Here is a 25990-nt window from a genome sequence, read left to right on the forward strand (position 1 = left end):
TACTTACAAGTCAGCCCCGAATCAACTTATACAAACACAAAAGTTGGTAGGATTCCAGTGCTATATACCTTGGTCCTAGGAGAAAGGTATACTCAGAAGAGAGACCAAATCTCCCCACAGCAAACATTTTCATGATCAATTGCAGCTGAGCATCTCCAATTAATTAGGAGAGAGGGGGACGGCAGCTCAGTCTTGACAAGTAAATGTGAAGTACAATTTAACCCCTACACATCCTAGTAGTTGAGGGTCAAATGGAGCAATAACAGCAACAGTTATAACTGTCTGAACTCCTGTTTCCCTTTATGCTTAGCATATATACGTATAGAGGTAACAATGCAATGTGACCACCTTCAGAAATATCTTAATGAATGTGAAGTACTCAGAGAGAAACTCCCACCCCAAGAGGATGGAGAGAAAACGGTGATGGTTATAAATGGCAGACAGAAATTAAAGACAGTGTCAATACAGAAGCTAGCAAACCGTCACATACAATGCATATGTAATCTAATTACAATCGGCTCTAAATCAACTACAGCCACGCAAAGGAATGGTAGGACATAGAGCACCGTATACCTTAGGGAGAGGTATACAGGGATACTGACCCAGACCCTCCTGAGACCAACAGCTACAGGGTGCACTGAGCGTGGACCGTAAGTGTCTCCAGGGCCGGTGCAAGGTGTCTGGGCACCCTAGGCAAAGATTGACCTTACCACCCTTGCTCCCCGCAGCAATCGGTTGTTAGGACCCCCCCCCAGGGAAGGTTAGGATTAGGGGTGGAAGAGATGGGGGGGCTCCACTGGGAGGACGTAAGGGAGACTTAGGGATAGGAACCACCCCGGGAGTTTTACGGTTAGGTACCAATAAGGGAGGGTTAGGGTACTTACCTTCCCTGTCGGTATCTTCAGCCTTCGGGATACCACAGTTGGGATTGGCTAAACAGCTGTCAGTATTTCAATCCCATTCCATACATACACATAAAATATGTATGTATGTATGTATGTATGTATATATATTTTAACACACACACACACACACACACACACACACACAGTATATACTCGAGTATAAGCCGACCCGAATATAAGCCGATGTACCTACTTTTACCCCAAAAAACTGGGAAAACTTATTGACTCGAGTATAAGCCTAGTGTGGGAAATGGCAGCAGCTGGTAGTGCCCCCAGTAGTAATTCCCCCTGGTTGTGCACCAAGTGGTAATCCCCCCTTTCAGTACCCCCAGTGGTGATCCCCCCTTTTAGTGCCCCCTGTAGTAATCCTCCCCTGGTAGTTCCCCCTGTAGTAATCCCCCCTTTTAGTGCCCCCTGTAGTAATCGCCCCCTGTAGTCCCCCCCCCCAGTAGAGAGAGATGTGATAAGAATTTAAAAAAAAAAAAAAAATCACTTACCTGAAACTCCCGCTCCTGGTCCCGCCGCTATTCGCTCCTCCAGCCGCTTTGCATGGGAGAGACGTCATCATGACGACGTGTCTCCCATTACCCACTGCGGGAGTCCGAAGGTGGCTCCCGCAGTGGGAGCAGCAGCAGCCGCTGAGAGTCTGACAGACTCTCAGCGGCTGCTGATTACAGCAAAAACACAGCTGCCGGCTCCGGCGGCTGTGTGTTTGGCAGTGTGTAGCGCTGACCGAACTCCGTCCGGTCAGCGCTACACTTCACTCGAGTATAAGCCGAGGGGGTACTTTTTCAGCACAAAAAAATGGGCTGAAAAAGTCGGCTTATACTCGAGTGTATGTATGTATGTATGTATGTATGTATGTATGTATGTATGTATACACACATACATATATATACACACACACACACACACACCTATATACATACATACATACATACACACACACACACGAACACATGTATACACACACCCCTATAACCACACACACACACACACACACACACACAGGGACACACCTATATGCACACACACACACAAATTTCCTCACCAAGTAAGCAGCTCCTTGTGTAGACTGGAGGGGGCAGAACTCCTTCCGTGATTGACAGGCTGGAACTCCCAGGTTAGTAGAAGACCCGAGGAGAAGAAAGGGATGGCCACCACACTTCCTGCATGTTCTACTGAATTCAGATACATGACAGACAGGAAAGTAGTTCAGATATGACCCATCGAACCTCCCCCCCCCCACCCCCTGACACGAACCTGCCCTGCACTCTCTGCAGTCAGTGACAGGGAACATACAGGCAGTTTGGTGGCCACCCCCTTCCCTCTTTGGTCTCCGTCCTCAGCACACAGTGACACAGATAGCACACACACATACTGACAGCCCAGGGGCCACGACAGAGACTAGCAGCCTTGAGTCAATGCAGGCGGTACAGGTACAGGTACAGTCGGCTGATTAGACCAGCAGCCACACAAGTGCAGTGTAAAAGAAGGATGTCTCTCTTTCAGACACATCCTTTTTTGTTTGGTAGACTCAGCGACTCCCTCCAGGGTCCGGTACCCTTAGGCAGCTGCCTAAAGTTGCCGAATGGTAGCGCCGGCCCCGAGTGTCTCATACACTTGGAGTGTAGATGGAGCAACATAGACGCGTGAAAACCTTCGTAGGGACTGTGTCTGGGTCGGGAGAGGGGCTGCCGGGGGATATGAATCTGCTGCCAATCCCTGGTGTCAGATGATAGGGCCCCGGCTGGTGTAGTAAGGATGCGGACAATCCCTGGTCCTTACAGCAGCGGCTTCTGGTGAGTCTCTGACACCAAAAGCAAGGACTGCCGCGCGCGATTCCCCATAAGCGAGGAATCGCCTTACCTGATGTTAAAGAATGTGTATCACCATTTGTAGACCAATTATGAATCTATCTATATAAATATTACATTCTTATACAGACATAGTCACAAAATCTGAGCATTATAGTCAGAGCCCAGAAACTAGCTTGGTTGGTCCATTAGTATTTGAACACATGTAGCCGACTCTCACACTATAAGCTAATTAACATCTCAATGCATGTGGCCAAGAGCTCTCTCTTTCATGGCCGCACCTATCAGGTGAGACGGGGGGGTTGGGTTCACACACAGAGACCAGAGAGACAGGCAGTCTCGGACCAGCAGCAACAGCACAAGGATGGGATCTCAACACTCTTCAATGGGGACTCTGGCTCCTCTTCTCCTTGATGGATAACTATCCCTCTCTTTCTCAACCCACAGTTGATTTGCATGGACCTTGATAATGGCATGGTTAAATATTTGTTTAATAATGTAGTGATCTGTACAGTAGTTAGTTTATATGTGTAAGTCTGTAATGATTGGTGTTAGCATGCTCTAGATGCTGTAGTGTTCTCTAGTCTGTTTATACTTTTTGTATTTGTAAAGAGTAATGTTTGGTGGGCAGCATGCAGGAAATTAATTCATAGTGGAATCTTTGTTCGGAAACACAGCAAGGTTATGCTGTCATGCTTTGGTTAGGAGTTAAGAATTATGGTTATTCTGTGAAACAGTCCTATGGTGGTTTGTGAATAAACAGCAAGATATGCTGTTTGTTGTGAAGTTCTGTAGTGATCAATTATAGTTCAAATAGGCTTGTTATAATTAACACTGTGGAATGAAAGCTGCAGTTTGTTAATATTGCAGATTCCATGCGATTCTTTCCCCTCCCCCCATTGAATCATGTGCTTGGAACAATCTATGGGATGCATAGAGAGGAGTTATATTCTTGTGGTTTAGCTGTAATATGATGTTATTTAGGAGATATTGAGATGGAATAATAGGCTCATAAGTACTATACACGGTTTGATATAAGCTTATGTTATGCATTCTAGAATACTATATAATGCAATATTTGCCTGAAAATATCACACAGTTGTGGTGTGAGAATGGTGTCCCTTTTACCAAAATTAGCTTCAAGGTGAGATGAGTTCCACATCTCACTAATAGATATCGTATTTGCGAAAGAGCATTGAAGATTTTCCCTATTACCATGTTTTGTTAGCAATCAGCATACAATATCCAATTTGCATATTTATAATAGTATTGCAAGTAATGTCTGATGAAGTTGGTGTAATGAAGGAAGTGAATGGATAGGTATGTGAATTACTGGATGCATTACAGAGCTATAGCATCATGGGAGTTTATCTTTGAACCATGAGGTTATGGATATAAAGAACATGTGCCATCCCATCCCCCACACTCCCTCTCTCTCTGTAATCCTCTCTGTTTATCTTATATTGTATTTGACTAATGTTGTGAAGTTTGTATAATGTGATATACTATACTGTATGTGGACTTTATAAGCATCAATTTGGTTATATAAATACTTACTTTAGTACATCTGGTGTGCAAATGTTATTGAAATGAAATTATCCTAATTACTTAAAGATTTCTGGGTAACACTTTGCGAGTTAAGATATTAATTATGATCTGTTATTAAAGAATAAAAATAGAATATTTGCTTCAGACATACAAGATTAAAACAGGCACCTGTAGATACAAACATACCTAACTACATCAACCAGCCGGATACGCTGGCCTCAAGGCAGCAAAAGCGTCTGCTGCCGATCCCCGGCGTCAGATGACAAGGCACGGCAGTCTGGTGAGGTCGTGGACGCTCCGGGCCCTGACTGCAGCGGCTTCCGATGCTTCTCTCGGCGCCGGAAAGCAAAGACTTCCGCGCACGATTCCGAGTAAGCGAGGAATCGCCTTACCAGACATCTCCGTGCATCCGGTTGCAGTCCGGGTCCCAGCATTGCTGCTAGCAAGCTCTGCCGTGACCCGCCGAATTCACCAGACCTGTTACTGGTGTTGCGGCCCAGCGGAGGTAGACGGAGTCACAGTGCATGAGTCTTAATTCTGATGCTCAGTACTGCTAACCCAAAAACATACAAAATAAATAAATAAACGCTTAGGACTGTCTGAGCAATCCCGTTGGAAAGGTGCATCTGAATGCGGCCGCACCAAACGAACAACTGAATGCCTGTGGCCAGGGTATATGTGAAGGAGGACCAGAGGCATCCTGGGAGCTGAAAGCTTTAACTGTTTGGTGCCTGGATCTCTCCAAGAATATTACCCCCATGGTATCCCTGAGGATCCCTATGGACCCTGAAGAATAAAAAAAAAGTATGTTGCAAATATAAGAACATTATAACACCAACTATTTGCAATCATGAACAGACCAGATAAAAGAAAGGTATATGGCCCAAAATCTACTTTATGATGTATAATCTGGAACTAGTGATCGTCCCTTATGTAGGGGACTTTAATTTCAGTCTCATTCCACTATAACTGGCCGATTGTGCAAATAGAGCAATGATTTTTATAGAAAGAACTCGGATTTCTAAAATACTGCTCCTTCAGTAGAAGCTAGTTGTATTCAGGTGCAGTTAGCAAGATGCAAGTCACCGCCATGCATTTTGATGTTGAAAAAAGGTCAGTTTTCTAATTTACAAGTTACCACTGCTAACCCAATTGGGAAGGACTTTTTTCAATTATGTTGACAGCAGAGTGCAACATATTCATCTACGTAATTCTCCTTAGCAGTTTCTTCAGCTGCAATTATGAAACCGCTAATCTGTATGAGAAATGCATAAGGCTGTTCAGCTGTTTTCACATTGCGTTTTAAGCAAATATTTCTGTACACTGAATTTTGCTAAGAAAAATATTTTGATAATAAAATTATACTGAGAACAACCTCTCATTCCCATTTATTATTTCGCTCCTATAAATCAGTCAGCAAGGGTTCCTAAAAAAATGTTTGTGTTAGAAGATTGTGATGCAACACTGATAGAAGTGTCACTGTCACCAGAACTAAAAGGTGCCTACACACATGGCGATATTTTACCGGATCTGGTCGATTCCGACACATCGGAACAGATCATGTAAAATATGCCCAAATTGTTAATCCCCACTCACGATCACGATGCGCGTCCCCGCAGGTCACACATCGCATCTTCAGATCTGCCGTGCTGTAGGGCAGATCTGACAATCTCAAGTTATGATGCACTGGAATAGTTAGGAGGCACGATAGATCGTTGGCCGCTTTTTCAGACCAAATCGTTCCCACGACTGCCGGGGAGCTCCCGGGGAGAGTTCAAGGGGAAAGCTTACACATCATGGGATTGTGAGCACATCGCTATGTGTGTAGGCACCTTTACCGTCAGCACATCACTCCCTGAAGGTGGCAAAGTAAAAAAATAAATAAATTCCAATCAATCTGGCCCAATGCATAAATGGACTGTAGTGATCCATGCATACCTTTAAACTTTCATTAAAATAGGCCGCTTATTTTTTCAAAGCCAATTCAAAAATATTTCTGTTGTTGAATGTATTGTAACAAGGGAAATCCAAACATACAGGCTTACCTTATGTAAGGCTAAGGATTTCTTCTCGCACCCCCCCTGGGGATGCGAGGAGGAATCCAACCAAATTGCTTGGCGCGCAGCTATTTTTCTGGTTATTGCGGCTCTAACAGCCGCGCGCCCAGCACTTTGGTCAGAGAATGCTGGTTAATGCGCCTTAACACCCTTGTTAAGGCGCGATAACCGGCATTTTCCAACCACATAGCGCACTGAATCGAATAGCTCCGGCAGCTCGCTCCCGGCGCTATTCAATTCGTGTTTAATTGAATTGAGAGGGATATAGGAGATATATATTTTCAATCCAATACAAAAGTTAATAAAATTAGAATGGGAATTCCTAGAGTCCACTTGTTATAAAAGGTTGCTGGAAAGATGCATACTGTAGAAACAAAGTAACAGTTGGATTGATGGTAATTAAACATGTAAAAGTTGTGGACCAGAGAGGTTCATGTCCACATAAACACTTCCCGTATAGTAGATGGCTAAAATAACAGTACAGATGTCTCTGGATGTTAAATAGTTCAATCTTTATGTGACCGGACTCACGCTGTGTTGCAGATAGGCTGACAGTCTTGCCCGGGGTCGGTGGACAGATAAAGGTAGGTAACTGGGCTAACGCTAATTATACACTGCGATGGTATGCAGTTTAAATAGCGATCCCTGCAGTCCTGGCTGAGGGGGGATATCTGTCGGTGTGTTGGGATAAGGTGCGTCATTACACAGGCAGCGGGTGCGCCGCTGTCACTGTGCAAGCCACCACGTCTCCAAAGCCGGCAGCGTTCCCTTGTGAAGCACACGGACGTAGCTTACCTTTAATAGCAGCTTCAGACGGAGTTGTTGATAATCGCTCAGGGTCAGCTTACTGTCTGCCCTGAGGATGAGTAGTGCCGGTGGTCCTCTAATGGCAATGCAGGGAGCTGTGGTGTTCAACGCGTTTCTGGAGTCTTCGGCTGTCTTTTCAAGGATGTGTATTAGCTTGATAGTGTCCCTGAGATATAGTCGGCAAAGTCCCGTCCCTTGGTTCCTATAGGCTAGGATACCTTCGGCTGTGATAGGTCCCAGTGTAAAACAGAGGGATGTCAATCATCATAAATGATCGGGGTTTGAATAGAATTTGAGGAAAGTTACAAAGGCGAAGGGTCATATAAATACATTCATTTTGAAATTGTGGGCATGAGAATTAAAACAGATTATTCAGGATATGTGGAGAAAAAAAAAAAAAAAAAGAATTGATATATCTTTATATAGATATAAATATGTAAGGTGAAAAATTACAGGAAGAATATAAACAAAATTTTAATTAGTGTTATAACATTAATTTTATATATCTGGTGTTTAAATACATATATGTGGAAGTTTATTATAATTCTGATCTCTCTCTCTATTTTTCTATATGGTCCCTTAGATTTGCACTTATTTTAATGATTGTCCAAAGTAGGTGGTTACACCACCTGGATACATTATGCTTTGTTGTTTATTTTTTCATTGTTCACAGCAAAGTTCTATAGAATTACTTGGAATTAGTAGTTGCGTTTCATTTCACAGAATGGTCTGGAGTTCCAAGTTCAAATTCATGCCCGCTGGAGCGACAGTCTTTAGATAGATGATCCACTTAATTTCTGATTTGCTTAGTATTTTTTCATAGTTGCCCCACTCCAATTTCTCTTTACCAGTTTTATTCACAGAAAGGATAATTGGGTGGGATCTTTATTTTAAAATGATGTGAAACTATGTTCATCGAATCCTTTCAGTATGTTTTTTTCGATGTTCATTATTTCCTTGGTTTTAGGTGTCTTGTTGTCTTCCCTACATATTGCTTCATACATGGGCATGTAATCAGATATATTACCCCTCTGGTATCACAGGTGATCTGATCTTCAATTTTCTATGTATCCTTTGTTGTGTTAGATTCAAATGAAGTTACAGGTTTGGTGGTTCTATATCTGGAGGTTGTACAATTTTTGCATCTTCCACAGTAGAAGAATCCTTTGTTCTTATTTCCCATTATGGAGGCTTAGGTTTGGTGTACAGGTGGTATGTGGTTGGAAACTAATTTTTTCTTTAAATCTGGAGCTTTCTTGAAGACAACCCTTGGGGCTTCTGGTAGATATAGTATATAGTCATAAAATCTTTTCCAGAGTACCAAGTTCGCCCCAGCTGTGTTGTTGCTTTGATCTTCCCATACACTCAAAGAGATTTGCGAACTTGGTGCCCATTGCTGTTCCTTGTAGTTGTAAAAAAATTGTTCCCACCAAACCAAAAATAGTTATGGTGGAGAATGTAATGGGTCCCCTTTAAGATAAAGGACACTTGTTCTTGTCGTAGAGTACTATCTTTTTCAAGAATGTGTCGGATGACGTCCAGCCTTTGGTTGTGGTTTATAACAGTATACAGGGCTGTTGCATCACATGTCACTAGCCAACGATTAGAGTTACAGATTATGGCTCTAAATTCATTCAGAGAGGTATCTTTAAGGTATACTGGTGGTTGCTTTTTTTTCTTCAGGAATACATACAACAAAGTAATGAAACAGGTTTGAGCTTATAGAGTTTATCCATGAGACAATGGGCCTTCCTGGGGGGTTGGTTGATTGTTTGTGGACCTTTGGTAAGGCATAGAAGACAGAGATAGTGAGTTGTTTGTTAAATATAAAATCTCTTTCGGATTTGTTAATGTTTTCCTTCATGCCTTCGTTCAAAATTGCTGCTAGTTTGTCATTGTATTTGCTAGTAGTGTCTGCATCCAGCGTTTTATACGTGGGGTTCTCTCTCTGATGCAAGTCTTTTCATCCAGAATGGCAATGCCCCCCCCGTTTGTCCGCCGCTTTTATTATATCTCTGTTGTCTAAGTTTTTTCAATGTATGTCCTTCTGGTTTTGTAATGTTGAACTTGATTTTCTTCTGTTTATTGGTTGTTAAAATATCTTCCAAATCATCTAATACCCTTCATTCAAAGGCACTTATGAATTCCTCTGTGTTTAGGACAAAATGTCGAATTAGGTCGTAATGTTGAATGTTTGTTTGGGTGTTCTGAATCTAGTACGTTGTTCTATGGTTTAGAATCCCATGCGAAGTGTTTCTTCAATATCAATTTTCTTGTGAATGTGTATATCAATGAAAATTTTAAATTTGTTAGGTAGCTTGGTGGGCGCAAAGTTTAGGCCTTTACTTAGGACTTTAAATGTGGTTTTGATTCAATGTGAAATCACTTAGATTGAAGATACCATTTTCTTCTGGTCCTCCAATTTCTTTTTCTTCACTTCTTGTACCTTGTCCAATGTGTTTGTTGTCCTTCTATACAGCATATTCTTGTTTTGTATTTTTACTTTTATGCTTCCCAACTCACCCATCTCCCCCCTTCTCCCACCACTACCATTCCTACACGATACTAGGCATCGCCTTTCTTTCTCTGAGGCAAAGAGTTGCACAAGATTAAGATAACACTACATTAGACCAGACCACCAAGACAGGAGAATATCTGATTTACCTAAAATAATAGCTACTCCATAAGCGAGAGAAATGGCTGTCAAACATATATACTATAATAATGTGTCACTAGTACATAAATTACAAATATGTTGGCTTATTCACTACCTACCTCCTGCAATTCATATGAATATTAGAAGTCAGAGAAATTTTGTAACCATAAAGGGCTGTAGGACAAGTGCATTTATACAGGTCACTATCAGGGGTGACAACTAAACAGATGACACTAGGAGTCACCAATTAGAAGGTATGACATCAGAAGTAATTTTTTCTACAGATCTTATTCACAGGAGTTTACACATAAACTTATATAAATTGTGTATTATAAGGCTATATTTCAGTGAACAATAATGATTTCTAAAAGATTAAAAAAAGACATAGCATACATCCCTTAGATATTGTAATAGAAATACCTTTTCCATTACAAGACGTGCAAGTTTTATTGGGTTAGCAATACATTTGACTGCAGAGACAGCTCCTGAGGTTAAATCCCTGCCATCCATGATAATAGCATCCATCTCAACTTCTCCCTCTTCATTCAAAACAGATCCATAGCCTAAGGAAACAAATTGTAAGGTTAATACACAAAAGCCTGAATTCTCGTATATGTTCTAGTGAAAGAAAATCATCTCCATTAATCACTCATCTAAAAATCAAGAGCACATTATAAACAAAAGATGTTTGACATCCAATTTCATAGATACGCATAAAAGGAATTACGTAAATGTCAAAAAGACTACTAAAAATACAAATTCATAAATGGAAACCTGGAGTTACTGATAAAACATTCACTGCAGCATCACAATATTTTTTTATTGAAAAAATATTCTGCAACACAATTTGCGTGTGATACGCGTTAACAGATTTTTGTGAATGTCCAGCAGAATTGTGCAAATCAACAATTATCGAGAAATGACTGCCAAACATTTAAGGTGGAACATACATACATCCCTGAATCTATACATCAGTTTTGTTAAAATCAGGTTTTTGCGTGTATTGTACTATTGTGAAGTCACGGTAGTGCCTCAGAAAAAAAAAAACTTCAGAAACTAAAATGGAAATCGACGCTAAAAACAGACAATACATGCATTTGGTATTGCGATAATCATGAACTTCAACAGAATATTTTGAATATGAATTTTGCAAAAACTAATTGGAAAAACAGTGGGCAAATCATGTACAATATTTACTTTGACATAAACTTACGGCCCAACTAAAAAAACCACCATAAAAGACATACCCACTTACTACAAACCATCATCACTAAATGACTATGACAGGAGGAATAATATAAAATATATTACATTATATACACACACACAAACAATTGGATGATCCGGCACTCCAGTGCAAAAGAGTAACAACGTCCCAGGTGCCCTCTGCTTAGAAAGTGTAACAATGTTGCGGCACTCAGGGTATTTCAAATGTCACATATATTTCCAACGTTTCAGATCGACTAGGGCTCTTTTTCAAGGAATACAGACAGAAAAACATACATGCAATGGAGGCTTACCTTAAATACTCTACCAGGTAATGAGCTTGGTGAGGCAGAAGTCCGTCCACCGGATCCCGCGCTGTGCTGTCTTGGGCGTCCTCTGCTGAGGACGTCAGTCGCACAGCACCGACTGTTGCCAAGGCAACACGATGCCATGCGAGTGCACAGTCTCACCGGCCCCACCATAGCTGTAAAAACAATAACAAACCCCCTGGATCCCCTACATATTAATGTTACATATTACATAAAAAGAATATCAATTCATAGGAGAAAAGCACTCAAAGGGAGACGACACTAGCATAGCAATCAATGGCTAAGGACAAAATATATATATATTAGCACAACACATCTGGGCCAGCAATAATAGTCAGGAAAAGTCTTGCACCGCCTGGTACAACAGATCAGTGGTGCTGAACAGAACTCACTAGAAAAAAAAGGGGGATGAGTAATGTGTATAGTAGTTCATACCACACCATGAAAGGGTAACCACAGAGTCATTTAGAAAAGAATACTCCACTGCATCTTCTCATTCAAACCACATGCGTTAGTGGTGTTAAGACTATGGATCCACCGTCCCACACACCTCAACAGTGAACCTCCACGATCACCGCCTCTCAATGACTTTGGGATGTGATCGATTATGATGTGTTTCAATGTTGTCAAACTATGGGTCTTCTCAGATAAGTGTCGAGCCACAGGTTGTTCAGAACTTTTTCCTGTTAAGGCTGAGCGTATGGCAGATCGATGTAAAGCCATACGCTCGCGGAATATCCTTGTGGTTTTGCCCACGTAATATTGGCCGCATGGACAATAATCACATACACTACGTGGGTGGTTGTACATGTTAAGATGAACATTAAGCTTATCCTAACGCCCGAGTGTGGGTGAGAAAACGATGACCCTGTTAGCATATGTCTACAGGTTGTACAGTTTAAACATTTGTAACAATCTGGGCTCTTGGTCAGGAAGTTGATATTAGATGTTAAAGAATCCTCAAAGCCAGAAATGTCCATATGTACAACAGTATCTCAACAGTCAGCATCCCCACAGCCAAAATCCTGACACCCATAGGAAGTAAAGGTAAGTCTTTTCCCTACCCTCCCAAGTGCCTAAACCGAATCCTAACCTCTCCTCACCCTAAATCTAAGACCCCCTTCCTCTGTGCCTAAACCTAACCTCTCCATCCCCGCACCCTAATCCTAACACTCCCTCCCCGGTGCCTAACCCTAACCCTCCCCCTAATGTCTAACCCTAACCCCGCTAACACTACCCTCCCCCTGCACCCCGATACTTACCTTCAGGATGCCGACGGTCGGGATACTGGTGCCGTAGAAATAAAGACATTTTGGCTTCACCTTTATCACAAGTCTCAGAGTGCCGCTGAATTGCGTATACTAGATTGGAAGGTGTGACACACCTTGGATGAAGGCACCTGAGCCAGCTGGGCATGAGCATCCCGTGAGTGCCGGTCCTTCTTTTGGAAAGATAGATAGATACCTATCTATATATCTATCTATGTGTATGTATAGCTATCTATTAAATATGCACACACATGTAGCAAGCGTATATACTACATACACACATATACAGTGTACACACAAAAACACATACATAGTGAATACCACGTACATACAGTGTCGAAGCCGGATGGCTGGCTGAGACCTAAATTGTAAAAATAATATCTGCACAACGCCATTTTGCGTTGCCCGCCCGACGCCATCTTGTGGCGCCTACACAATACCTCCGTGTACGGCGCTATATTATGATTATTAGCGTCTGCCACTGCCCTACATTAAAAGTCCTCACAATACAATACGTACATTAATACACATGATATGGACAACCCCGCAAAGCACGTACCATGGTGTACTCCACAAACACGTAGATGCACAACGCATACTAGCATCTTTACTTAAATAATTAGCCTGTTCTCGGGATGCCGCCAGCGAAAACACATTGGTCCGTGAATTTATCACGGATTATGTGGGTTTTCTCCCTAGAACAGATCTTTTTATGGGTGAAAAGAAATGGGCTTTAATTGAATTGCCCGAAGCCAGTTTTATTACCCCCCAAAAAATTATCAGGGCTAATAGAATACCGGCCTAAGCCGGACTCTTACCCCTGCATCCCCAGCACTATGGATCCACTGTAAAGCTCTGCTGGTGAATATGATTTGCCTACAGAATATAAACTTAATCTGCAAATCTTTGCGAGTGCAAAATGACTGGGTGAATTGCCAATCCATTTTCCAGTCTCCAACCAGGAAGCCAGAGGGGTACGGGGTGAATGAGAGCAGCACTGCTAGACTCTTCTGATGACGCTCATCACAGATGCAGACATTAAGTAAATGCCACATGTTACAGTTCCAGGGTTCCTATAAAATAATCGGACAGTCCTCACACATGGAAATGTCACCCTGTTCCCAAAGATCAACTGCTGAAGATTTGAGGAATGAAAACCAATACCTATTGATAACAGTTACATGAACAGTAAAGGAGATTCGTGGGAGTGAATGGGTTGTTTCAGAATATGTATTAGGCTAGGTGGAATATGATACTTTAAAACATATGCTTATTTTTTTTAAACACTAACTTTATTTTACTTATGTGAGGTGCTAACAATATTATTTTATTTGAAGAAAGGCACTAACAGGTGTACATTGCAAGCAGATGAAACACTGCAGCATTTCCTCCTTTGCACATTGCTAAAGGATTATTGCTAAATGATTATTATAAGGCAAGTTATAGTGCAAGGAACAATATCATGTTAGACATAATGATAACATGATATGTATTTGCTAAGTGGAAGATTCTTGACTTTTGCTTTCTCTTTTCAGCAGCATGTACTAGTAATAGGACATTACCTAGATAAATGTATTAGAGTTAAATGAACATACTAACTATAGGATAACCTATTGCTCACATCTTTGACAGTAACTTATGGGACCTCAACAAGTATATAACCCATTTATTGACCAAAATATGGAATCAAACCTCCATTGTTTACCTGATTAATTAGTTTTGTTCTGCAAGCATTTGGGAGCAAACATTCACCTGCATTGAAATGTGGATCATCTTCTAACACAACCACAGATTCTTCTACTGCAGTCACTGCATCGCCTCCTTGTTTCAGAATATCATAACCTCGTAGAGCAGCTCTCCTAACTCCAGAACAATGCCCTTCCTCTTTCTCCTTCCGGATTGTGCCAGCACCACCATGGATAACAATAACTGGTTTCATAATGACTAGAAGCAATGTAAAATACATAATGAGAATCACAGTACAGTTCAAGTATCACCATAACTTTAATGTAGGAGAGAAAGTATAGTCACAAATAAAATTGGTACCTCCACCACATTCCCATTCCATTTAATACATCAATGACGCAGTACACATTCTTCAATCAGGCTTCCAAAGATAGAAAAGCACCATATCCATAAAAACGGAATCCCCGCAATTGCAGTTTAGGAGAGACACTTTACATCAGTGTGTCAGCACTGCACTGATGGATGTATCACACGGCAATATGGTGGTTTAGTGGTATCAGCACAAGTTATGTGCGCTGATATCTACAAGATAGCGCGCCAATGTGCTAGGCAATGTATGAACGATCAATGGCACGGATTTTGACAGCTGCATCTGTCATTGCCCTATAACCAAAGCAGGGACAGCACTGTCGGTGGCTGCCGGGCTACAAATGAGACCTCATAATGCTTGTGAGATCTCGCGTATGCCAAGTGGAGCCGGTCGGGAGGTAAGAGTGCATCAGTACTAGTCTGCTGCACTGTGGGCTCTGGCAGGGATTGCCGGAGGGGGGAGTTTTCACTCCCTCACTCTGACAAATGAGATGTTAATACACCTAGTCGGTACTGGTTCCTGCTTTGCCTCAGTAAAGAGGCAAAGCAGAAGGTTATAGCAGCATGATGTGTGCCACTATAATACATCTCCCCCAGAGTATTCTATATGCATTCAACTAAATTGGTTTCTTAGCTGTGAACTAACAAAAGAAGATTCGGAAACTGCATTTTACACACAATGATGAAGTCAATAAAATAACAGTAAGCAGCCTTTCAAGACAATGCACCCTAATTGTCGACTGGATGGCTTATATTTTACTTTTAGTCCCTTTTCCTGAAGCTTGTGACATATCACATTTAGTTTTATTTGCCATAAATGGTTAGTGTTCCTGCTAGGCTGTTTTAGCGAGGTGCCACACGCTGGCCTATTTTAAAAGGGCAAAATGTGCCCTGCCCATTTAGCGGAACTCCGCTAAAACAGCATGTCCTGAGCCTTCTCCACCTGGGGAACACAGTGTCGAACTGCGCGGAACGATCCACACCTGGTGAATAAACTACGTGTGCATGGCATCTATTCACCATGAGGGGAGAGCTTGGGTGAAGCCCAACACTTCCTTAAGTGTTGGTCACACCCCCAAGTGTGATGAATGGGGGGTCACAAGGACACACCCCTCCAACTGACCACGCCCCATTTGGAAGCGTGTGCGCAGAAGCTCATGCAGAGACCCCCAGCGCCCTGCCTGCAGTCTAGCGGGAAAGCTAAATGGTTACTAATTTATTGAATGCTGAAGTGACAAAAGTCATGGGATAGAGGCCTAGTATTGTGTAGGACTCAGTCTAGCCTGGTGAAGTGTAGCAACTCAACGTGGCATTGATTCCAAAAGTGGACGGAAGACCTCTGGAGAGACGTTAACCCATGCCTTCTGGATAGTTTCCTACTGCTCCCTGATATTTGCAGGTGCAGGATCTTGGGTACGAATATACCTCTCTACCACGTCCCATAAATGCTTGATTGGGTTCATGTCGGGCGAACGTGGTGGCCAGACTATTCATCGCAACTCTCCAGAATGCTCCTCGAACCAATTTTGGGCAATTTGGGACCAATGACATGTTGCATTATCCTACTGGAATATTCCATCGTTGTGGGGGTCCATGAAGGGCTACAAATTGTCAAGCTATACAACGTAGCAATTACCCATCATTGACGTGTTCAAGCGGACCAGCGGACCCAACCCATGCCGTGTGAACACACCCCACACCATTATGGAACCACCACCAGCCTGCATGGCGCCTTGTTGACATCTGGGGTCCTTGCCCTCATTGGTTCTGCGCCACACCCGACCTTACCATCAGCCCGAAAAAACTGGAACCGTGACTCATCAGACCACGCCACACTGCCAGTCCTCCAGGGCCCAATCAGCAATGTCACAAGCCAAGGTGAGGCGCGATGTCCAATGTTGTAGTGTTAAAAGGGGCACTCTGGTATGTCTTCTGCTCCCATATCCCATGGAAGCTAAAGAACGCTGCACTGATATGCATCTGGTACCGATTGCATTGAATGTGATTTGAGGCAATGTCGCTTGTCTGTTACCATAGACAATTCTGGCCAGACACCACTGGTTAAAATCATTAAGCACCCGTGGCTGGCAACTGAGCAGTCCATGGTGGGTGGTAAAGCATTCCATGAGGTATTCCCGATATACACGTAGCACCATAGATTGAGAAAAGATGAATGACCACACAATTTCAGAAATGGAATGTCCCATCCGTCAGTCACCCACTATCATGCCCCATTTAAACTCTGATAATTCATGTCACCTTGCCATGAGCAGCCTAGCCGGTGTTCAAACTGACTAACGAGATGTCCGATTACAACTGAGGCAGGTCTGGGCATATCCAAGATGTCACAGTACGGTGAGGCCACCTACTATTACCTTTACATACTACTATCCCATGACTTTTGGCGCTTCAATGTATGTTACTAGTTTGTTGTATTATTTTCCAGTACTAAAGTAAAAAGTGACCACCTATACATATTTTACAAACTGTCACAGCATCATACTACTAGGCCTGTGATTTTCAACCTTTTTTAACTCGCGGCACACTACACAAGAATTTAAAATTGCCAAGGCACACTATCCGGCGATGCGGTGTGCGCGGACTATGAAAAAAAAAACCACCACATTAGTTCCCACAGGAACAAAACACACTACATTGGCCCCCACAAGAATAAAACAATCCCATTGGCTGGCCTAACAGAAAAAAAAAAAAAAAAAAAAAAAAAAAAAGACACATTGCTCCCCACAAAAAAAACAACCATACCACATTGCGCCCCACAGAATTGCTCCCCAGAGAAAAAGAAACCTATGGCTGGCCCCACAGAAACAAAACAAACAAAAAAAAAAAAACATTGTTCCCCACTAAATAGGCAAATCTATGGCTGGATAACATATGGCTGGTTCTCACTAAAAAAAAAAAAAAAGTCATGACTGGTACCCACGAAGAAGAAAAAAATGTCTGGTCCCCACAAAACCCACATTTCTTCCCCCCTTGTCACTCACACTGCAGCAGTATCGCGTGCAGGCGGGCTTCAAGGCAGGCTGCAGAGCCTGCCTGGACAGAGCGCGGGCTGGCTGATTGACGCAGGGGTTGGCTGGCAGAGCGGGCTGGAGGGCAGTGGACAACGCGGCGTGCGTGACCTGTGATGTCACGCCGCCGCATCTTTGCAGGTCACTACCTGGTCGCGCCTGAGTCTCCCAGAGGAGCTCAGCGGCCCTGGATGCTGAATTACAGTAAAATGTGCCCGGTGGCTCTGACAGCCCCGCGGCACACTTCACAACCGGCCATGGCACACTAGTGTGCCGCGGCACACTGGTTGAAAACCGCTGTACTAGGCTGTCCATGAGGTATCGTAGTCGGAAATGGTTACTGCAACTCAAACTATTTGCCATTCACTTTCCCTCAGGGCACCAGGTGACTACTTATACCCATTAATGCAATACATTACTAACTTTCCACAATCACCACGTGATTATATAAAAGTATAACTAAGGTCAACCTGATACAGAGTGTTACTTTAAAAAAAAAAAGAAAAAGCTATGTTTGATCCTAAAGGTCTAAATCAAGATAATACTTAAAATAAATAGTTGCAAACAAAGTAAAATCTTGGTCCTAAATCAGAGAATAAAGACAAAATTGATTACAGTTTATATTTAATCTGAGAAAATATTATAAAAGAAATTATTTTTATTCTTACCTGTAAAATCCTTTTCTTCAATCCATGGGGGACACAGGCTTGGCGTTCCCGCTAGGCTGTTTTACCGTGACTCCGTACCCTGTCCATTTTTAAAGGGGCAAAATGTGCCCTGCCCTTTTAGTGTGGCCCGCTAAGACAGCCTGCCCTGTGCATTCCCCACCCACAGGCTCCTGCGGGTGAGAAAAATTGCAGTGACCAATCTCCGCTGGGTGAATAGATGCTGTGTGCATGTGCACAGCATCTTTTCAGCATGAGGGGAGAGCTGGGGAAAATCCCAGCACTTGCATAACTGCTGGGCACGCCCCCCTGGGGCTGCGAGCTGAAATGGTGCGCCGGCAGCTGATTGCGCCTGACGGAAGCAACAATTGAATCGCTCCTGTCGGGCGCGTAAGGGAGCGAAACAATTGAATACCGCCCCAGGTGTTAAATCCAGGCCTTTGCCTGCGTGGTACACACTGCGGGCAATTGAATCTGCCCCATAGACAGCATTTGGATAGTTGCAATACTTCTTCAATCAGATGACCCCTTTAATTTAAAAAAATAAAATAAAATGGGTGCAATTAAATTAGCTGTGATGTTCCATTAAAACTCATGCAATACCCTTTACCCGCAAGTGAGATTCCATAAATAAAAGATTCCATGAAAAAGCTCCTGAGTAAATTACATTAAGGATAAAATGGCTAATTTTTGCTAGAACCCCCTGTAGACATGAACAAAAATTAGCAATTTGAGCATATTTTATCACACAACCATCACCTACATATCAAACAAAACGGAAGGCTACTGTGGAGAGTTGTGGTGAATTGAACAGCTCCCAATATGTCACTACCACCTGGAGGACTTCTACAGCAGTCCAAAGAGATAATGTAGCATGTAACAATACATCACATCCTCGTATGGAGAATCATGTAGTGTGTACAGAGATGCAATGCATCATTACATTGCCACGTCATTTATGTGTGTACCATTAATACAATTATGCAGATTTTACAATTACTATTTAGCAGAGATGACCTGAAAATTCCTGACTAAAAGTTATAAAAAGTCTATTCAACAACCAACCTTTCCATGTACAGGTCTGTGGTATATAGTGGAGAGAGCGTGATCACTATAAAAAAAACAACTAAAAGTAAATGAGTAACTGGTGTGTTTGCACTACTTCTTCAACCTTTGAAGCCAATAAACAGGTAATGACGACAACCCACAAAACTGCAACAATAAAACAAAAATATATAAAGTACAGTGTCTAGTGTGTTTGTGTGTGTATGTATATATAAAAATGTTTATTGTGCTGTGATCCCACCCACATAAAATGTACAGATATATTTTACAGCAAGAAACGTGGAATAATGTGTAGTTGTGTGTGTTAAGCTGCATCCACGTAAAGATTTTCTGTCCAACCATCCAACTAGTTGAATGGTTGGAATGAAAATCTGGTAAGGTATGAAAGCAAATGACAATCAGCAATTTGCTCCCAAATGCCGGAAAATGGACAAAAACTGTTGTTTGAACAAATTGTTTAGATCAAACATTTAACAAACTTGTCTGACCGACCATTTTCATCTGTTTTCTGGCATTTAGGAGCAAATTGCTGATCATCATTTACTCCCATACCTTACCAGATTTTCTTTCCGCCAATCAACTAGTTGGATGGTTGGACAGAAAATCTTTACGTGTGTACCCAGCCTTAAGGTCCCCATACATCAGAGATTGATTGCAGCAATTGTGCAATTTGCAATCTATTGTGTATAAAAATCTTTCCCTTTTTCAATCGATTGCAGAATTGCCACAATCGATTGAAAAAGTGAAAGATTTTTATACAAAATCGATTGCAAATTGCACGATTGCTGCAATCAATCTCTGATGTATGGGGGTCTTTACTCTATGCTTAAAGGCACATGAGAATGACAGAGCAATCTTCCCACTAGATATGCACAAAATAGTGTTATGTATAAAAATGCATATTAGTATAAGCAAGCGTACAGTATCTAAATACTTGCCAGCATAATCCAAGTGCAAAATATGGTGCAGCAGCTCCAAAAAACAAACATTTCGCTTAGTCATGCCAGATTGGTGGAGGGTGTGTGACTGTACCATGTGGGTGCATGTCTTCTGAAGTGCTAGGCCATCCACATTCCTTTACCAATAAAAGAGGCCCAGCATCCTCGAGTCATCGTGTGTACCACAAAAATACCAGTCATCAGAACAATGGTCCTGGCAGGACAGTGGCACGGTCATCGACATCAGCAGTTATTTGCAAGGAACCAAAATACTCTGCAGTACCAGACAGTCAGTGTAACAAGTTATACAAAATAGAATAATAGCACATGAAAAGGGAACAAGAACAGATGGGATTGAGGAAGGAGGTGCGGAGATGACACAAAGTGTAGAGAGGGCCCTACTCCTGAGAGCTTGCAGTTTAGACCAGGGGTTGACAACCCACTTCTGACACGCAGAACACTCTGAAGAAGGGGTGGGAAATACTCAGCCCTACTGCTGCTGTAGAACTATACATCCCAGCATTCCCCGTCAGTTTTGCTAGTCTGCCATGCAAAAAATTTTGCAGGGCAAGCTGGGATGTGTAATTCAACAGCAGCTAAAATGCAGGTTATTGCCCACTTCTGGGGGTATAGTTACTAACGTGCAGGTTTTTAGAAGTGGAGTTGTTGCCCATAGCAACCAATCAGATTCTACTTAACATTTATCTAGCACCTTCTAAAAGATAATAGCTACAATCTGATTGGTTGCTATGGGCAACAACGCCACATCTAAAAACCCACACTTTAGTAAATATACCAACCTTTCTGCATGGGATCCAGTCTTAAAGATGAATGGGGCAGTGGGGGAAATTCCAATGGGCATTTATGAGTTATAGGTGCACATGGAAGGGTCTTGTGGGAGGGAAGGAAGGCAGGAACACACTGGGGGCGATTCAATTCAGTGCAATTTGAATAGCGCCGGGAAAGAGTTTCCGGAACCATTCAATGTGCAGTGCCCTGCACTTAGTTGGAAGAAGCTGGTAACTGTACCTTAAGCTGAGTATTTAGTCGCGGGAACCTGCTCTCTCCAACTTAAGTGCCGCCTGCAATGATGTTAGCACATGCGCTAAGCCAGAAACATTGCCCTTTTTTATATGACTTTCTGCTCACACCTCAGAGGGGTGCGAGCAGATATTTTCTAGTTGGGAGTTTACAGCACAGTCAAAGGAATAGTTTCAGGTACTCCTTCCTGGAACTAATCAACCCAACTGATAGCAAAGTGTTGGCTTCCCCTGGTTTACTGCCCTGCCTAAATCTGACCAGTTAGTTGGGAAGAAGCTATACAGCATTTAATTCAGTAATACAGAGATTCCCAAATGCGGTCCTCAGGGAACCCCAACAGCTCAGGTGTTAGAGATAACCATGGTTGAGCACAGGTGGTTAAATCAAATTGACTGAGATACTAATTATGTCACCTGTGCTCAGCCCTAGATATCTCTAACACCTGAATTGTTGAGGCGCTTTGAGAACCGCATTAGGGAACCTCTAGGGTAATGTTAGAAAACTGAAGATATTATATTTGATTAAAACATTTCTGTTGAGCTTTAACAAGTTGTTTTTTTCTGTAGTTTATTAAACCAGAAAACAAAATTCTATCAACCCGCTAATAAACACCTGCAGCAGAGCTGACACATGGACCCGTGTAACACAGATAACTGCTGAGCGTCATAATAGGAGAGCATGAGAATAGAATCCACACACAGCGGGCAGCATGCGGCGCTGAGACTCCGGCGCAAGTACTCACCGGGCGGAGGCTGCTGTAGTGAACAGGTCAGGTGTCCTCCTCTCTCCTAGTAGTACTGTTATGTGATGTATTAGGGTCAGGTGACCGCTGCATCTTATACCCCACAGACACGCTCGCAGCTGGGAGAGAACTGGTAACAAAAGAATAGTCTCCAAATAACGCGCAGCGGCCATTTGCAGAGAGATCAGGATTATGAGAAAGCCATGTAACTCATTGTCTTCAAAGACATGTCTGCTGCTATCCTAGGGACAAATAAGAAGACGTCAGTGTAATTTCTGTACACAGACTGGTTCTCTAGTGTCCAAAGTAGTCTGCACATTGTCCTGATAGATAAAACTTTCCTCAGTCTCTCTCCGTGCGTGGCGTTGGGACCGTACTGGATGACAGAATGACTTCACCGTTGAAGGCTGAGAGGGCCAGAGCTGAACGTGCACTCACCGAGGAGTTGACCTGCCCCGTCTGCCTGGCCACCTACCAGGACCCGGTCTCCCTGGGCTGCGGCCACTGCTTCTGCAGACACTGCATCACCAAGACGCTCAGCTTCCAGAAAAAGCAGGAGAGACCGTACTCCTGCCCCATGTGCCAGGCAGTGTATGGGGACTACCCCAGTTTGCAGAGGAACCTGCAGCTCTGCAGCATTGTGGAGAATTATAGCTCCCTGCAGAGCCCTGAGCCCTGTGAGGTTCCCTGCAGCTACTGCCTGGGTGCCCCCAACATGGCGGTGAAAACCTGTCTGACCTGTGAGGTGTCCCTGTGCCAGCAGCACCTGGAGAAACACAGCAGCAACAAGAAGGGCCACGTCCTGCTGGAGCCCAGCCAGTCTGTGCAGGAGCGCAAGTGCTGCGAGCATGACAAACTGCTGGAGTACTACTGCGAGAAGGACAAGAGCTGCATCTGTGTGACCTGTTACATCGCCGGCTCCCACAAGGGCCACACCATCGTCACATTAAAGGAGGCTCAGGCCCAGAAGAGATCTACGTTGACCCAGACCGCTGACAGCCTGGCTAATAATGTGGCAAGTATAGCCAAGGACATAGGTGACCTGCACCAAGGCCTAGCTAAGGTAAGGGGCAACACAGTTCAACTTTCTAAGCCCCTAAAGAATCAGTCCGACAAAATCACTGCAGCAGTGAGGTCCCTGTTTGATGCTGTTATAGAAACAATCGTTCAAAAGGAAAAGCAGACTGTGTCCCAGGTGACTGCTCTAGCAAAGCAGATGGAGGATAAAAAAGGAACTCTGCTGCAAATTATAGAGGAATTAAACACGCTGAGGGAACAAGTGGATGACCTGATTTTTGTTAAGGATTATCTAAGGATACAGGAACGGATCAAACAGCACAATGTACAGTTCAACACATTGCATGTCCTGGACATGAACGCTGATCCGGAAATGATCCAAATGATAGAAGACAATACTTCTGATTACATATCAAATCTCTGCAGTGCTCTGGATGACGTACAGACTGACCTCTCTACACAGATCCAGCAGCTTGTATGGTCAGGAGGACGCCGGACTGTTCCAAAACCTCGGAAAGTTAAAGGACCCCGACCCATTCCAAAAAATAATTGTAAGCCTCTTCTTACCACTGACAGCTGCGTGGAACCTAAGAAAATGATTGTAACTTTTGGCCAGCACTGTGACTACAATATGGGGGTTTCCAACAGCAACAAAACAATTACTGCCAAACAAATTAATATGTATAACACAGCAACTTATAAGTGTACACTTTCTATAATTATGAATTGCTCTATTACCAAAAACATGGATCCTAGCACAGTGTACTTTCTATTTGATGTCTCTAAATCTATCAACTGGAGTGTAGGAGTCACAAATGGAATCTCGCAGTGGTATTTAATGCGTAATGGAAAAAGTCTTTCATATGAATCCAATACCACCCTTCTGCTGGGAACACAAGTTGTCAATACATTAAAAATGCAGTTGGACCTTGATGCCAACATACTAGGCTTTTATGATGTGTCATCTTTAAAGGAAATACCTTTGTTAGTATGTAACTGTGACAATTTCTTTGCAGAGCCTACAAATTATTCGCTTGGTAGGTTTAACAATCCTGTTCAAAGGTTTTTAAACCTAGGGGTTGGTCTTCTAAATGGCTCAATGACCCTGCTTTAAGAATATTGATACTGAATTATAATGAGCCAGTAACCTGACAAGAGTCCAGTTTATATACCACTTGAAATACAATTGCTCCAATTTTAACTTTTTTAGGGTTATCACTCATGATGATATTGAATGTCATGGATTTCTTAAATTAATAGTAAAGTGTATGTAAGGCATTGCACTACTCCAGCAAAGTGAAATTAACCTGTTGAATGATTACTACAAAGAACTACACAATGCTTAGCCTATGACAGTAGTGGCTGAATATGTTTGAAATCATGTATGGCAAAAGTACTGTCAAAGGACCTCATTCAGAGCCTGACGCTATTTGCGCTCGCTCTTTCAGAAAAAAGGGGCTGGCTATTCAAATGAACCGTTCGCTCTTTGCGGTCTGTTCACGCCTCTAGGTCTGAACGAGCGAACAAAACTTCCGGTCGTTTTTTGGAAAACTACGCCCCCTGGCCGCTCGCATCCTACGTCATGTCCGCTATTTATTAGATTAATCGAGTACATCGACCAGCGTATGAACTGCTCGCTATTCTTGTGGTTGGTTTTTCCTACCGCAATCTTGCGAGCAGTTCTGAATATAAAATAACCCAGTGACGTGGTCAATGACGCTGCTGTATTAATTATGCACACATAAAACGCCTGTTTTGACCTTTAAGCATGCCTGCGTTCGGATCTCCACTCCCCGTTTCCAAGCACCTTCCCCTGTTACCACCCACATACGCCTCCTCCTGTCACTCAAAATAGCAGGCATTCGCTATTTAGCGAACAAACGATTTTCGGCCGCACTGACTGGTTCGCGCATGCGTATTATGATCCGTACGCATGCGCAGTTGTGCAAACATCGCTCGGAACGAACGAGCGGCCGCTTACGAGCGGCTCTGAATCAGGCCCAAAGGTGGCGTATCAATCTGAAACTGTCACAACCAACCATTTGCTGACCTCTTCAGTAATAAATACCACCTGCTCATTTTAAACTTTTGATGAATACGTTCCATATTTAAACTAGGGGTTGATCTTATCTTTGTGACAAGACTAATTTTCCTATTCTTGAGCTGTGTGATAATGAATCAATGGTAATATTGGTTTACTCGTCCCAGGAAAAAAATGTCTGTTCTATCTTTACTTCAGGAAAGCGTATTTGTAAGAGAGCAGGGCAGATTTCTAAACTTTTTTTTTTTTTTTTTATTGTAGGAAATTAGCTCAATCTACTATCTAATTGTCTAATGCTCGTAAAATACCAAATATTGCTTCTAAATTGCAGCTGCACAATTGCCTTAGATTATTTAAATTGAGGTGTGTGTGTGTGTACATATTTGTTTAAGTAATAAATAACAGTATATTAAACAAATTGGTACATTTATGGTTAGAATAATTCTAGAATTATGTTGTTTGTCTTTTACCTTCTTTTTTCTGCACCAGTCTGTTCCCTTGACAGCTGTAAAAGTGCTTCTCATATCTAGGTATATGTTTTGCCACCGTTAATGAATTACATTGTGTTAATTTGTGCTAAACTATATTTAAAATATTTTTTAATTATGTCAATAAGTACACCCTCTTCAATGATGTTAATATAAAAATATTGGTAACGTGTCATTTTGATGTATACAAAAAAAAAAAAAAAATTCAACCTTACCTGCATACTTAAGTCTTTGTCATCTTTTATAAAAAAAATATATATATTGTTCAATGGTACTGAGGGAAAAAGGCTCAAATGAAGCTAATTAAAAGGCTAGT

At 42.5% G+C, this 25990-nt stretch overlaps 2 protein-coding genes across 2 annotated transcripts in view; one reads left to right on the plus strand and one right to left on the minus strand.

Moving 5' to 3' along the window:
- The window catches only part of ASRGL1 (asparaginase and isoaspartyl peptidase 1), a 61197-nt gene extending 39007 nt beyond the window's left edge, over positions 1 to 22190 (minus strand). The window contains exons 1-3 of the mRNA XM_088471217.1: positions 22129 to 22190; positions 14346 to 14537; positions 10211 to 10353 (exon numbers count right to left, since the gene is read on the minus strand). Coding sequence (XP_088327343.1) covers positions 10211 to 10353; positions 14346 to 14532 — 330 coding nt within the window. The 5' untranslated portion in view covers positions 14533 to 14537; positions 22129 to 22190. The remainder of the gene's footprint in view (positions 1 to 10210; positions 10354 to 14345; positions 14538 to 22128) is intronic.
- A 214-nt stretch (positions 22191 to 22404) lies between these two features.
- On the plus strand, positions 22405 to 25830 carry LOC148542079 (E3 ubiquitin/ISG15 ligase TRIM25-like). Its single transcript, XM_088470520.1, has one exon. The coding sequence runs from the start codon at positions 22517 to 22519 to the stop codon at positions 24257 to 24259; it is 1743 nt and encodes a 580-aa protein (XP_088326646.1). The 5' UTR covers positions 22405 to 22516; the 3' UTR covers positions 24260 to 25830.
- Positions 25831 to 25990: the final 160 nt, after the last annotated feature.

This window comes from Taudactylus pleione, unplaced genomic scaffold (genome assembly GCF_031769625.1).
Source record: "Taudactylus pleione unplaced genomic scaffold, aTauple2 ptg000015l, whole genome shotgun sequence".
Lineage (NCBI taxonomy): Eukaryota > Metazoa > Chordata > Amphibia > Anura > Myobatrachidae > Taudactylus > Taudactylus pleione.

Coding starts and splice junctions, on each gene's coding strand:
- LOC148542079 (XM_088470520.1), top strand. CDS start 22,517: ATGACTTCACCGTTGAAGGCTGAGAGGGCCAGAGCTGAACGTGCACTC.